A 13,591-nucleotide genomic window follows, 5' to 3' on the forward strand; every position below is an offset into this window, starting at 1 on the left:
GCTTAGTTATGATAACGTGAAAATACATAAACAAAGCCAAAAATTTTTGCTTTTAATGTGAATCATCACTCGTTAACCGAAAAAAATTTGTTTACAATTTTTGCTCGTTATGTGAATTGCTCATTAACCAAACCACTCGTTAACTGAAGTTCCATTGACTAAATTTCATATTTATGGCTTCAGTGATTTCAGCTCAGCAATGATTGCCCCATATAACCTTTGAACTCCCCTCCCCTTGATGGTTTGAGTTTTGAAAAATCCCTTCTCAGTGATTCTCTACATTGCAATACAAAAATACGGACCATATCTCATATTTACAGCTTCAGCTTGCCGTGATTTCTAAGTTGCCTTTGACCCCCCCCCCCACGACCCCCTTACTGATTAAATTTTTTTAAAAATCCTTCTTAGTTAGTCTTTAGGTCATGAAATAAAACTTCTGACCAAATTTCATGAATATAGGCTTCTGTGGTTGCTGCTCAGCGTGATGTCTCTGTTACATTTAAAACTCCCCCCCCCCCCCCACCCATGACCCCCTTAGTGGTCAAATTTTCAAAAACCCATTCTTAGTTAGTCTTTATGTCATGAAACAAAACTTCTCACCAAATTTCATGAATAGCTTCATCGGTTTCGGGTCTACATTATTTCTCTATGTTACCTTTAAACCCCCTCAGGGGTTGAATTTTGAAAAACCTGTTCTTAGTGTCTTTATGTCATGAAATAAAACTTCTGAAAAAATTTCATGGCTATAGATTCAGTGGTTTCGGCTTCTTATGATTTCTCTGTTACCTTTTAATTCCCCTTATGGTTTTCTTAGGGGTGGGTTAATTAGTTTGTATTCACCTCATAAAATAAAACTTCTGACTAAATGTCATGAACAGCAGTTTCGGCTTGACGCAATTTCTATATGTTACCTTTGGACCCTCTTTTGACCTCCTTAGGGATCAAATTTTGGAAAACCTGTTCTTAGTGTCTTTATGTCATGAAATAAAACTTCTGAAAAAATTTCATGGCTATAGATTCAGTGGTTTCGACTTCTTATGATTTCTCTGTTACCTTTTAATCCCCCTTATGGTTTTCTTAGGGGTGGGTTAATTAGTTTGTATTCACCTCATGAAATAAAACTTCTGACTAAATGTCATGAACAGCAGTTTCGGCTTGACGCAATTTCTATATGTTACCTTTGGACCCTCTTTTGACCTCCTTAGGGATCAAATTTTGGAAAACCACTTCTTAGTGAGTCTTTACGTAATAAAACAAAACTATTGACCAAATTTGGTATTTATAGCTTCCATGGTCCCGGATTGGCGATGATGAATCAGTCAGGACATGTTATTTTATATACACAGTGATTCAGAAAAGATGGGAAAAAGAGGTGATAGTACACACGAATTCAAACAATGCATGGTCTAACACGAAAAGCAAACGTTAAAATGACATTCCTGTTGAAATTTATTGGGGAAAAAAACATGCATGCAAATGTAACCTGGGAAAGAAGAAGAAACCGTATGCAAATCTGTGTCACAGTGAATAAAAGGCACGGGACACCAGCCCTGTGAAGTTATTCCAGCGTTATTCCAACAATTCTAACAGTTGTTAGGTACAGGATAATGGCACACTTTAGTAATACTGAAAAAGCAGACAGGCATTTAATTTATGGAGCTGCAAATGGAAGTAACAGAGGCAGTGCAAATGTACGGTGAGATTTTTTCCCACAGGCAGTTGCCCAATCCATATTACTAAAGTGCGCCATATTATCCCATATGTTACAAACTGTTAGAACGGTTGCATGCTGGAATAACTTCACAGAGCTGGCGTCCACGCCTTTTATTCACTGTAACGCAGATTTGCATACAGTTTGTTCTTCTTCCCCACGTCACATTTGCATGCATGTTGTTCTTTTTCTCCCAATAAATCTCAACAGGAATGCCATTTTAACGTTTGCAGAGTGGCCATTTAGAAACGCGCTAGTTCGTTTGCGTTTCATGTTAGACCATGCCTTCTTTGATAAAAATTGTTTGTTTTGTGTGTACTAAAGGTCATCGAAATTAAAATTACAATATCAACTACATTTAAAAATTTAACTGCATATAAAAATTTAATTATATTTGAAAATTCAGTTATAAAAATTTGAGATATTAAATAATTGATTTTTGCTGTGATAAAATTTCAATATCATGTGGAAAAATTTTGGTTCGTATGATATTTCCCAAATTACAGTGAGCCTATCTTTAACGGTAAATTTCTATCTGCCCCATGGGCTCGAGAGTTTCTCCCCCCCCCCCCCGAGAGTCACCAACATTTACCATTACAGTATCTCCACCTGAAATATTTTATTAATTAATAATTCAATTAAATTAATATTTAACTTTCACCATATAAGCCGCACTTCCCGCTTTTTTGAATCACCCTGTATATAGATTACATATTCCTTATTTTACATATTACACATCCTTATTTTTAAGCATCCTCATACATTTCTGAAGTTTCTCCCTTTTTGTCCCCACTTTTAGGTTTTTACAGATTTTTTTTTTCTTCATTTCTTTCTAGGAGAGAAGAAAGTTGCTCTGCAAACATATATATTTTCATGAGTGTGTGTCTTTGTATGTTTTTTTCACCATATGCTTTGACCAATAAAAATCAATATTTACAGAGAATAAGAACCCAAGATGCCTCCAAGCATGGCAGATGCTATTCTTGCCATGGCTTTACATATTATAGTAAAGTACAAAGAAGACAGTTCAAAAACAGCTCTGGAAGAAGAAAACCACAGAGAAGAATACCATTATTTGCTCAACTATATCATATACCGCTTTCTGATGGTGTGAAATGTATTGATTCATTAACAATTTGAATGTTTAATCTTTTTTATGACTATCTTGACATTTGCTTAAACTCAAGATCAATTAGGTGGGAAAGATGAAAACTGATTTATAATTTCCAGTCATAAAAGATGAATACTGTAAACTCTTGCTAATCCCACACATATCAGACCAGTGTTTGCCATATTACTGAAAGTTAAAAAATCTCATTTAAATACACTCATGTCCATAAATTGAGGATAATGCCAGCTACGGCAAATAAAGGTTCAGAAATAAAACAAACGTTACTTATTCATAAAGCCCATTTACTAAACAAAAGATAAAGAACAAAAACGATGGTGTATGTATGATACCATTCATAAAAACTATGATTTTTGCTCCCTGGAGCAATTGTAAAAAATATCTCCTTTACAAAAACTTACTATTACATGGTTGGTATGATGGTTAATACATTGTATGTCTCCCATGCGATGAAATACAGTCCGTACAATGCCTAGGCATGCTGAGTATCAAATTATCAATCTGATCTTGGGGAAGATCACTCCACTCAGCAAGCAATGCTCCCGAAGTTCCGGTACACATGTAGGAGGTGGTTGACGGGCTGCAACTCGTCAGCCAAGCATGCCCCACACATGCTCTATCGGATTCAAGTCAGGTGAGAATGCTGGCCATTCCATATGGGTTATATCCTCAGATTCAAAGCATTCGTTTACAATGTTTGCTCGGTGAGGACGGGCATTGTCATCCATAAACACAAATTCTGCGCCCATGGCACCCCTAAACAAACGTACATGTTGTTCCAGAATGATGTCCCCATAAATTTGGGCTTTCATGGTTCCGGTTTGAACATGCAGATCTGTTCTGGAACCCAGTATAATTCCACCCCAAACGAGCAATGCTGCACCAACGTAACGATGTCATTCAATGATGTTGTCTTGGTGGTAACGGGTACCTGGCGTTCTCCATATGAAAGTTCGATGTGAATCAGACTGCAAGCTAAACCTGGACTCGTCGGAAAACATCACACAAGCCCACTGTGACGATGTCCACATTGCATGTTCTCTACTCCAGGCAAATCGCTGCCGACAGTGAGTTGCCGTGAGCGGAACACATCTGATAGGTCTGCGAGCATATAGACCAATATCTCCCAAATGTCTGTACACGGTTTGCCTTGAAACTGTGGTACCCATGGCTGCAGATAGCTGACGAGACAGGTCGGATGCTGTGCTCCGTCTGCTTCTTTTGGCAGTTACTGCCAAATACCGGTCTTCATTCGGCGTTGTAACTCAGGGGCGACCTGTACTGTAACGTTTACTGACATTTCCGTTATCTTGGAATCGTTGCCAAAGCCTAGAGATGACACTTTGGGCAATTCCAAGTTCCTCGGATACTTCCATCTGAGTACGCCCACATTCCAGGTGGCCGATAATTCTACCACGTAAAAAATCATCCACATGCGTCCTCTGTGTCATAACTATTCGCTTATGGCACTGAGCGCCTTACAGAACTCTTGTGAACAATTTCACTTCTTTGCCACCATTCCTTATATACCCCCCTCTTACACTCTCGTCATTGTGACGTACTATCGGCATCATCTGGTGGTTTCCTGAAATTTGCATAACATTCCTGAAGATGTGTGTGATAATTCTACAGGTGAAATTTTTACTTTAGATTTCGATTTCCGTGTGATTCTGAATTATCCTTAATTTATGGACATGAGTGTAATATAAAATTCTGTATACAGACAGAAGTGGCATGTTTTCCTCTTCTATGCTTGAAGAAAATCTGCCTAAAACCAGCAGATCAATGGAGGATCTGGCCTAGAGCATGACCAGATTATTCAGAGTCTACTGTATATCAGTAACGCAATCAGGATGTCTGAGATCTGATGGTCAAAAATAAAAAAAAATAGTTCTATTTTTGTTAAAAAAATCTTAAGTGAATCACTGACAAAAGGGCATTAGTGTGTCTCCTCATTTCAGAGTTTCTGGATCTGGTAATACTACATCGAAGCAACCACCATAGGTCTTGATCTAGATTAGTATTGAACTCAATCATCATGAACATTGTGGAAGTGGGTGCATATTGTCTGCAGTGATGTGAGTCTCGCTTCTCTCTTGAAGGTTATTACACATTACCTAACTTACATCAAACACTGATTACTTAGTTTGATAAGTAGCAAAGATAATTATATTAAAATCAGATAAAATACTCAAAAGCTACAATTTAACCCTTTAAGCCGGTTCAGAAATTTAAATGCCAAGGCCCTATTCACTGCATTTAAATTTAAAAAAGATCAAACTTTGTGCAGATCTGCTGGAAATAATTTATACTTTCTCAATTTTAATTCTAAAACTGCAAAAAAAGTTACGATAAAATGTCTAGCCTATGCAATAAAAATTTTACCGTGATTACTTTAAAAAATAATCAGGCAGTAAAAAATTTCATCACCTGCAAGATACTGCGTACTGAGATCCGTGCAGAGGGTTAAAGCAGATTTCAAATATCTACTCAATTGCTTTCATGTCCTAGCCATGGCTCAGGCTTATTAAATAGAAAGTAACTGTCCTAACTACACAGTTGCCAAGCAGCAACAATATGATCATCTATAAAATAAATTGATGTATTTATTTATCTCTTTCTTTTTTCTTTATTGTTTATTTGTTTGTTCAGTCCTTCAAATTGTATCGTAATTATTCACTGATACTTTGTGTTCATCAGTACAGATCCACAAGATCTCTTGATGAATTTGTTTCTCACATTATTATGTAATATTTCTTCATTTTAAATGAACTTTTCAAAAAATATATACAAACATGAACACAAAGGTCACAACAAGCAAATTGCCCAATGAGGTGGCTGAAAAATGATGTCCATAAAAATATAGATCTCACAAATATAACCAAAATACAGCAACCCAATATAAAAGCAATTATATTATTGATTCATAACATACTGTATTATTATTGACTCATATTCAATATCAGAAAAAGAGTTAAAAAATCAATCATTCTTTCTTTTATATCCCTGTTTTGCACTCATGAATTTTTTTTTAACACTGAAAGCAAGTTTTATAAAAATATCTACCTCTAAGTTATCATCAATTGCATCAGCACTTATATTTGCAATATTGCAATTTAAGACTTTTTCATCTTGATCTCTGAAAGCTTTATTGTTTGTCCATTTTATTAGGCCTCCATAAATGTTATTATTTTTCATGAAAGATGAACATCGAATTCCATTAAAACCTTCAGCTTTAACAAAAAATTCTTCTACTGCAATGTTTTCTTTAACATAGTTCAATGGAATGTCCATCAAGAAATCTGGTAACTGTTCAAGAATCCATAATAACCTGTATTAAAAAAACAATGAAAAAAAATTAGATATTTTTCTGATTCATCTTAAAAAAGTTTTTTTTCATTAAATGTGTCAGGCAAGTATTTTGATTTCCTCAATTGAAAAAGTTCTAATAAGGATTACTTTTCTATCAAGAACAAAGAAAAAATCACCAAAACATGTTACCTAGAACAAGACTGGTCCTCTGCTTCAGCGGATATAAGCAGAGTGCTGTTCAGGTAAAGCAAAGTATTGATCACATCCACAATTATTTCTGCAAGCTTCAAAAAAGAAATTATTTCATTTATAAATTTCTTGATAAGTTTAATCTTTATTGATCAGAAAAAAAATCAAGCATTATCAAAGAGAAGTAAACTGAACACAGTGAAATCTGTATACAGTAAAATCTTGATATAATGACAGTCTGTGAACCACAAAAAATATTGTTGCAGAGGGATTATTAAGAGGCAACAGAAACACATTGTGGCAAGGGTGCTCAACATTTAGGAGAGGCAGGCCACTTCATTCATTTGATGACATGATGCGGGAAACTCAAATAAAACGCCACAACAGACAAAATGCCTAACGAAGTGGCTGAGAAAAAGATGCCCATAACAAATATGGATGTCATATATTTCAAAAATACAGCAACCCAATTAAAAACACAATCACAAAAATTATAAACATAAAAAAAAAAAAACCATAAAAAATATTATGGTTGTCTTATTCTAAGTATGGATAGCTTCTTGATTTACCCTAACATGTTTATCGTATTTCTTTTAAACGTGTCAGTTGTGTTACAATTTACTACCTCCAGGGGTAAGCTATTCTATTTATTAACAACCCTATTAGAGAAAAAATCTCTGCAACACCATAACCTGGCATTGTCCCTTACCAATCGATACTGGTGTCGATCGATACTAAAAGTTCATGTGGTCCATCCTATCCATCCCGTTGAAAATTTTGAACACTTCAATCATATCTCCCTGACACCTGTGCTCATCCAATGTAAACATATTTAAAAAATGTGCCCATGTATCAATAAGGACACGCGTAGCTCTTCTCTGCACCCCTTCAACCAAGTCTATGTCCCTATGTAGGTATGGTCTCCAAAACCTTACAGCATACTCCAGTCCAGGACGAACTAAGCCTCAAAAAAGCGGAAGAATGACTTTAGGAGAACGTGAAGAGACCTTTTTGAAAATCAAACCACATACACACACACATACAAGCATTCTATTCGCTTTTTTGACCACTGATGAACGATGTTCAGAAAACCTAAGCCACTCGTCAATGAGAATTCCCAAATCGGTGACCCTAGTTGCATCCGGAATAAAGACACCATTCAACTCGTAAGAGAACCATGGGTTGTTCAAACCGAAGTGAGCGGCCATGCACTTGTCAACGCTAAACGTCATGCTCCATTCATTTGCCCATGCTGCAATCCTGTTTAAGTTAATCTGGTCTATTCTATACAAAATAATCTGTAAATGTGCCACGAGCTGCTTCAGTGCTCTAGAACTGCGCCATGGGTCACTCAAGTGATCTGTAAATATTCTGCAGGTTGCTTGATTTATCTGGGAATGTGCTGTGGCCATTTGAGTAATCTAGAACTGTCTCAGGTAACTTAAGTGATGTGGAACTTGAGGGGGCCACTTCAGAAACCCTTGAACTATGCCACATGCCACTTAAGTGATCTGTAAATATGTCACAGCTCATTGGAGTGATTTGTAAATGTTGCATGGGTCACTTGAGTGATGTGGAACTGTATTACTGGCCACTTAAGTGATCTGAAAATGTGTCACTGGCCACTTAAGTGCTCTGGAATGGTGGCGTGGATCAATCAAGTGGTTAAGTGATGTGGAGCCATGTCACAGGCTGCTTACATGCACTGTAAATATGCCACGAGTCATTTAAGTGCTCTATAAACATGCCATGGGTCACTTAAGCAGACTTGCCAACGTTTGCAAGGAGGCTGTCAGTAGCAATACACATTGACTGGCTGGAGGAGGGGTGGGGTGGTGGTGTCAGTCGATGTGACACCCCCAACTTTTTTTTATGAATTTAAATATTTTTCGCAATTTGATTTTGAATTTAGCTCCCATGAACGCTGAAAATATTGTTAAATAATTATAAAATAAGTATTTTACATTGCTGTTCCATTATTTAAATTCAATGGAGTGTCATACTGAAAAGCAACATTACTTATATTGTTTTTTCAGTATGACACTTTCCCTAGTATAAGTAGGAAAGTTATGTTGGTAAATATAACATTTGATTCATTAACTTAATTGGCAATAAGCTAACACAATCTGGTTTTAATTACAGTTTTCTTAGTGGTCAAGTTCATTCATCTGCTAAATCCAATTCATGAAATCTCTGTAAAATGCAAGTTTATCAGAACTGATGAAGCTCTGTAAAACAAGCACTTTTATGAGTCTGCAATTCAAATTCACTGGAAGTATTTTGATAACATGTTTCCTTGTTCAGTTTTTTTATTAACACACTTTTAATGGGGACAAACTATTTTTGGTGTCAGGAGAGGTTATAGAAGTATCTTTTACCGCTTTTGCCTCCTCAACTAATGCTGATGCCCCAATAATCCTCCAATAACACCCCCCCCCCCGCAAGGGCCCTACCGGTTGCTCTGAGGGACTTGTTGAGCTTCTTTTCAATGTGAAGGGAATGATAAGTTATGATGATGTAGGAATAAAGCCAGGAAATGGCCTACAGAGCATCCCAAGCCATCAGAGGGACTTGTATCCCTTCTTCTTCGGGATCTTGTACAGTTAGTTCCTGGAGCAGCAACTTGTTGCTGCGTGGGTGGAGGATAAAAAAGAGCAAAAGTCAGACCAACATATTTATTACCCCTTATCCACACAAGAGCCTCCCCCAAACCCGTTCCCTCAGCATATCAGAGAGAGAGGCTCCACTTACACTCTACACCATTAAAACCTCTCTTCCCCCCCCCCCTCCCCATCTCAAGCCCATCCTATAAGGAAGTAAAACCAGCTATATAACAAGTATGCATGAATCAAGGTCAATTGAAAATTTTTTTCTCTCTCTCCACCATCAACCCAAAACAGCTATCACATGATACCATTCCTTTTTTTTTTAATCTTAAAGTAAAAAAGCAGCGGGATTTTTATCTCTTTTTGTGTGCTAGAACCTTTCAGCTGATTTTTCTCTGGCAAAAAAAGAAAAAAATATTAGCAGAAACTAAAAAAAATGTATTTCCAACAGATTTATGGATCTCGATTTATTATAAAAAGTTTCGTAATATCTGAGATACTTCCCCGTAACTCCATAGTTTAGTAAGTTCAACTATTGCAGTCGACAACACTGCTTAAGAGATCTGCAAATGTGCTGCTTAGTTAATTTTTACAAAATTACGTTTGAGGTCGTGGGTCACATCAGATGACTCAGAGGGCCACATTTGAACCGTAGCCAGTCAATTTGTTGTACTCAACTCATTGTGGTACATATTCTTGACAGTACAAGTTTGCCGCAGCTCCAATTCATAGTTGCACAAGTTTGCCGTCGCGTCAATTCATCGTGACGTAAATTTATACATTACAGCGCAGAATCAATCGTTGAACCGTCGATTCTTCACTGTACATATTCCACACGAGCTTGTATGTAGGTTTTTGTTTTACACATTTATTTATTTATTCAATATTGATTGGCTGAGGCCTATACAAGAGGATGCGGAATTATACATGGCGAAAGTGACGATTGATGGTATCTCCAATACTGGATGGTAGGTTCTTCCAGTCGATAATAGTTCTTAGGAAAAAGCTAAATTTGTGACAATCTGAAGAGGCAAAGATAGGCTGTAATTTTTTGGAATGATTGAGTCTAACAGAGAAATGAGAAGGTTTGATTAGAATATTGGAGGTGTCAATATTAAAAAACCCATGGAGGATTTTATAAAGAAAAGTTAAACGAGAGATAAGTCGAAGAGAGGAGAGCGGTTGGATATTGAGTTGTCGCTTGAGTTCCGTTATGGAGACAGAAGAAGACCAACAGTTAAAAATGAAACCAGTGGACTTATTTTGGATAGATTCTAATTTGTCTATGTTGGTTTGGGTGTGGGGATCCCAGGCTTCACAGGCATAGGAGAGGGCAGGGAGAATATATGTTTGGTAGCACAAGTGACGAACATGACGGGTGGAGTATTTTAGGTTACGGCGAAGGAAAAAGAGTTTTTGGAGACATTTATTAAAGATATATTCAACGTGAAGGTTCCAGCGGAGATCGGAAGAGATTATAATGCCCAGGTATTTATAATGGGAAACCTCAGAGATCAAAGAGTCGTTTATAGAATAGGGGAATTCATGGGGGATTCTTTTATGGGTAACTTTCATAAAAACAGTTTTTGAGAAATTGAGGGGTAATTCCCAGGTTGAGCACCATTTGGAAATAATGTTAAGGTTGTGTTGGAGAGATTCTTGGTCAGAAAGATTGGACACTGTTTTATAGATGACACAGTCATCAGCGAAGAGTCTGATGCGGCAGTTTATGGAGTCGGGTAGATCATGTATGTAAATTAGAAATAATAATGGCGAGAGGACCGAGCCCTGGGGTGTGCCAGATTTGACATGAAGGAAAGGGGAGTTTTGGCTCTTGTACGAGACGAACTGGCTACAGTTAATAAGGAAGGCCTCCACCCATTACAGCAGTTGAAAATTTCGTCCAAGGTTTGAAAGTTTTAGTAGAAGTTTATTATGGGGCACCCTATCAAATGCTTTGGAAAAATCTAGGAAAATTATGTCAGATTGGAGGTTTTTATCAACGGAGTCTGTTAAGTAATGTATGAAAAGTGTTAACTGGGTAGATACAGATAACGATGATCGAAATCCATGTTGGTTAGGGAAAAAAAAGTTAATCGAACGTAAGTAAGTAAAGTAAATCGCTATGGTCAGTCGCATAGATATAATATAACCATTAATCTTATGTCTATGGTCAGTCGCATATCTTTGGCTGGCTTGTTTGAATATTTTCACATAGTTTTCATTAGCATCTACGTTTTTGGTACAAGGTTGGTGTGCTTGGTCTACATTTTTCTGTTGACAAAAACATGGAATATTGCAAAACCGAATGTGGAAATGATATGTTGGTTTGCATGTGTGTTTAAAAGTTTTCCCCCATAATTCATGTTCCAAAATTAGAAAAACTTTTAATGCAATTGAATGATTAGCTTATTATTAATTTTCTTTATTCGAGTTTTTTGTTGTATCATAAAATAGAGATACAGATTATATGGATGACAAAAAATAATGTAGTACTTTTTAAATTAAATTGTTTGAATTCAATTTAAATTGGAATAAATTGAAATCTTCTATGTATCGTTAAAAAAAAGAAAAAAATTTATGATAGTTTAAAATAGCATCACTTATTATTCTATTAATCATTATCAGGCTTTTTATTGTGATATTCACGTTAGATAGGAGTTTAAATAAAATATTACTCAAAGGCACTGAAAATAAATAAAGGTTTAGATATTGTGGAATGTTTATATGTACCATATGAATTGTTTTCAAAATTAAAATTATCCTGATAAATGTAGGCTATAATCAGAGGCGCATTTATAGTTTTCCCACCTGTGGGCTATTTAAAAACCTTGCCTCCCTTCTCCCTTTCTAATTCGTGTTCTTGATCATCTATTACTCAATTTTGGTTACGCCCTTTCACTTGAACTTGTCATCTTAGGATAAAGATCGCATATCCCCCCCCCCTACCCAGGAAATATACCTCTGAATATAATCCTTTATTGTCTGTTAATGTTAATTCACTTGTGTTGTAAGAAGAAATTTTTACTAATCGTTGACTGGAGCCGTATGAGTGTCATGTACATGAAGTTACATACAGTGGGCTGATTAGAAAAGTCTGATTTCATTCTTTTTACTTGAGAGTTGTTACTTTACAGTTGAAAAAAAAAACCAATCAAAAATCGATTGACATTTGTAGTGGTGTCAGAGACAGGGATGCTGTGGGTGCCCAGGGCACTTCATGGAATGGGTATGAGCACCCAGAGAAATGATTCAGAAATCGAAATTTCCTACTTCCAGATCAAGACAAGAATCCACAAGTTCCAAACACTTCCGACACCCTTGGCCAGTCAAAGGTGGCAACATGAAGGAAACATTGAGGAAGGAGGGAGGCTGAAAATCGCCATTCATTCCGTATATAAGGGACTCAAACCCGTACTCAGGAGGCGAAATGGTGCATTGCATTGTATATTCATGAGTTATTGGAGTGAGGAGGGGGGGGGGCTCAAATGGCATCAGCCCCCAGTTTCTGGCACCTATGGTCGGAGTGTTTGAATATTATTTTGATGTGGTAATACAAAGTGATTTGAAATGTACATTGCATTGCAAAAAAATAATTTGAAAATAAGACTTTTCGCTGCTGTTACACATAAAACTTAGATACATTGTCTATAAAAAATTCCTCAAAAATATATTCTCTGCATGGATACATTTAATAGTGGATTACGGAAATTGCTGGGGGGAGGGGGGCATATTGATAGCAATTTATTATCTCGATGTGCACTCCCCCCCCCTGATGCCCCTCGCTCCAAGAAATGGAAATCCCTACAGAAAGCGGGACCTATACGATGGAAACTAAATTTTCAAAATTTATTTGATCCCAATTTATTATCTTGATGTGCTCCCCAATGCCCCTCACTGCAAGAAATGGAAATCTAACAAAAAGTGGGAAATGCAGCTTATACGGTGTAAATTAAATTTTAAAAATTTATTTGATCTCAATTTATTATCTTGGTTTCTCCAAAACACCCCTCACTGCGAGAAATGGAAATCCTGACAGAAATGTGGCTTATATGGTAAAAATTAAATTTTTTAAATTTATCAAATCACAATTTATTATCTGGGTTCAAGTTCCAATTTCGCTCTGATGACTTCAATGAATACTTTCCTCCATTTGTTAAAAATTAAAACAGAAATGGGAAGGGGGAATATTTCCAGCAAATGAGAAAAAAATTAGTTCTATGTATTAATTAATGTAAATATTAGTTTTTATGACTAAAGCAACTACCCTATTTATAAGATCACAACAAACATTTGAATATTAAAGCAGATCCAATTTGTCACGACGAAATGACTTCGCTACAACTTTGTAAAGCGACGAAATGAGTCTGCGACAAATTTATGCAGTGACAAAATGAGTCTGCGACTAATTTATGCAGTGACAAAATGAGTCTGCGACTAATTTATGCAGTGACAAAATGAGTCTGCGACAAATTTGTACCATGACGAAATGAGTCTGTGATGAATTTGTACAGCGACGAAATGAGTCTGCGACAAATTTGTACAGCGACGAAATGAGTCTGCGACAAATTTGTACCGCGATGAGTTTGTTGCACAACGCATTGACACTGCAACAAATTGAATGAGACGAATTGTCACGCAACA

The 13,591-nt window shown here is 36.5% G+C and overlaps 1 protein-coding gene across 4 annotated transcripts in view; it reads right to left on the reverse strand.

Moving 5' to 3' along the window:
- The window catches only part of Remo (Remoulade), a 130,766-nt gene that overhangs the window by 49,996 nt on the left and 67,179 nt on the right, over positions 1–13,591 (reverse strand). For all 4 annotated transcript variants that reach the window (XM_089239701.1, XM_089239698.1, XM_089239700.1 and 1 more), the window contains 2 exons: positions 6,342–6,436; positions 5,907–6,171 (listed from right to left, as the gene is read on the reverse strand). In XM_089239701.1, coding sequence (XP_089095827.1) covers positions 5,907–6,171; positions 6,342–6,436 — 360 coding nt within the window. The remainder of the gene's footprint in view (positions 1–5,906; positions 6,172–6,341; positions 6,437–13,591) is intronic.

Source organism: Pholcus phalangioides, unplaced genomic scaffold, assembly GCF_987345545.1.
Source record: "Pholcus phalangioides strain wild (caught in Gottingen) unplaced genomic scaffold, Ppha-v1.0 ptg000011l_1, whole genome shotgun sequence".
Lineage (NCBI taxonomy): Eukaryota > Metazoa > Arthropoda > Arachnida > Araneae > Pholcidae > Pholcus > Pholcus phalangioides.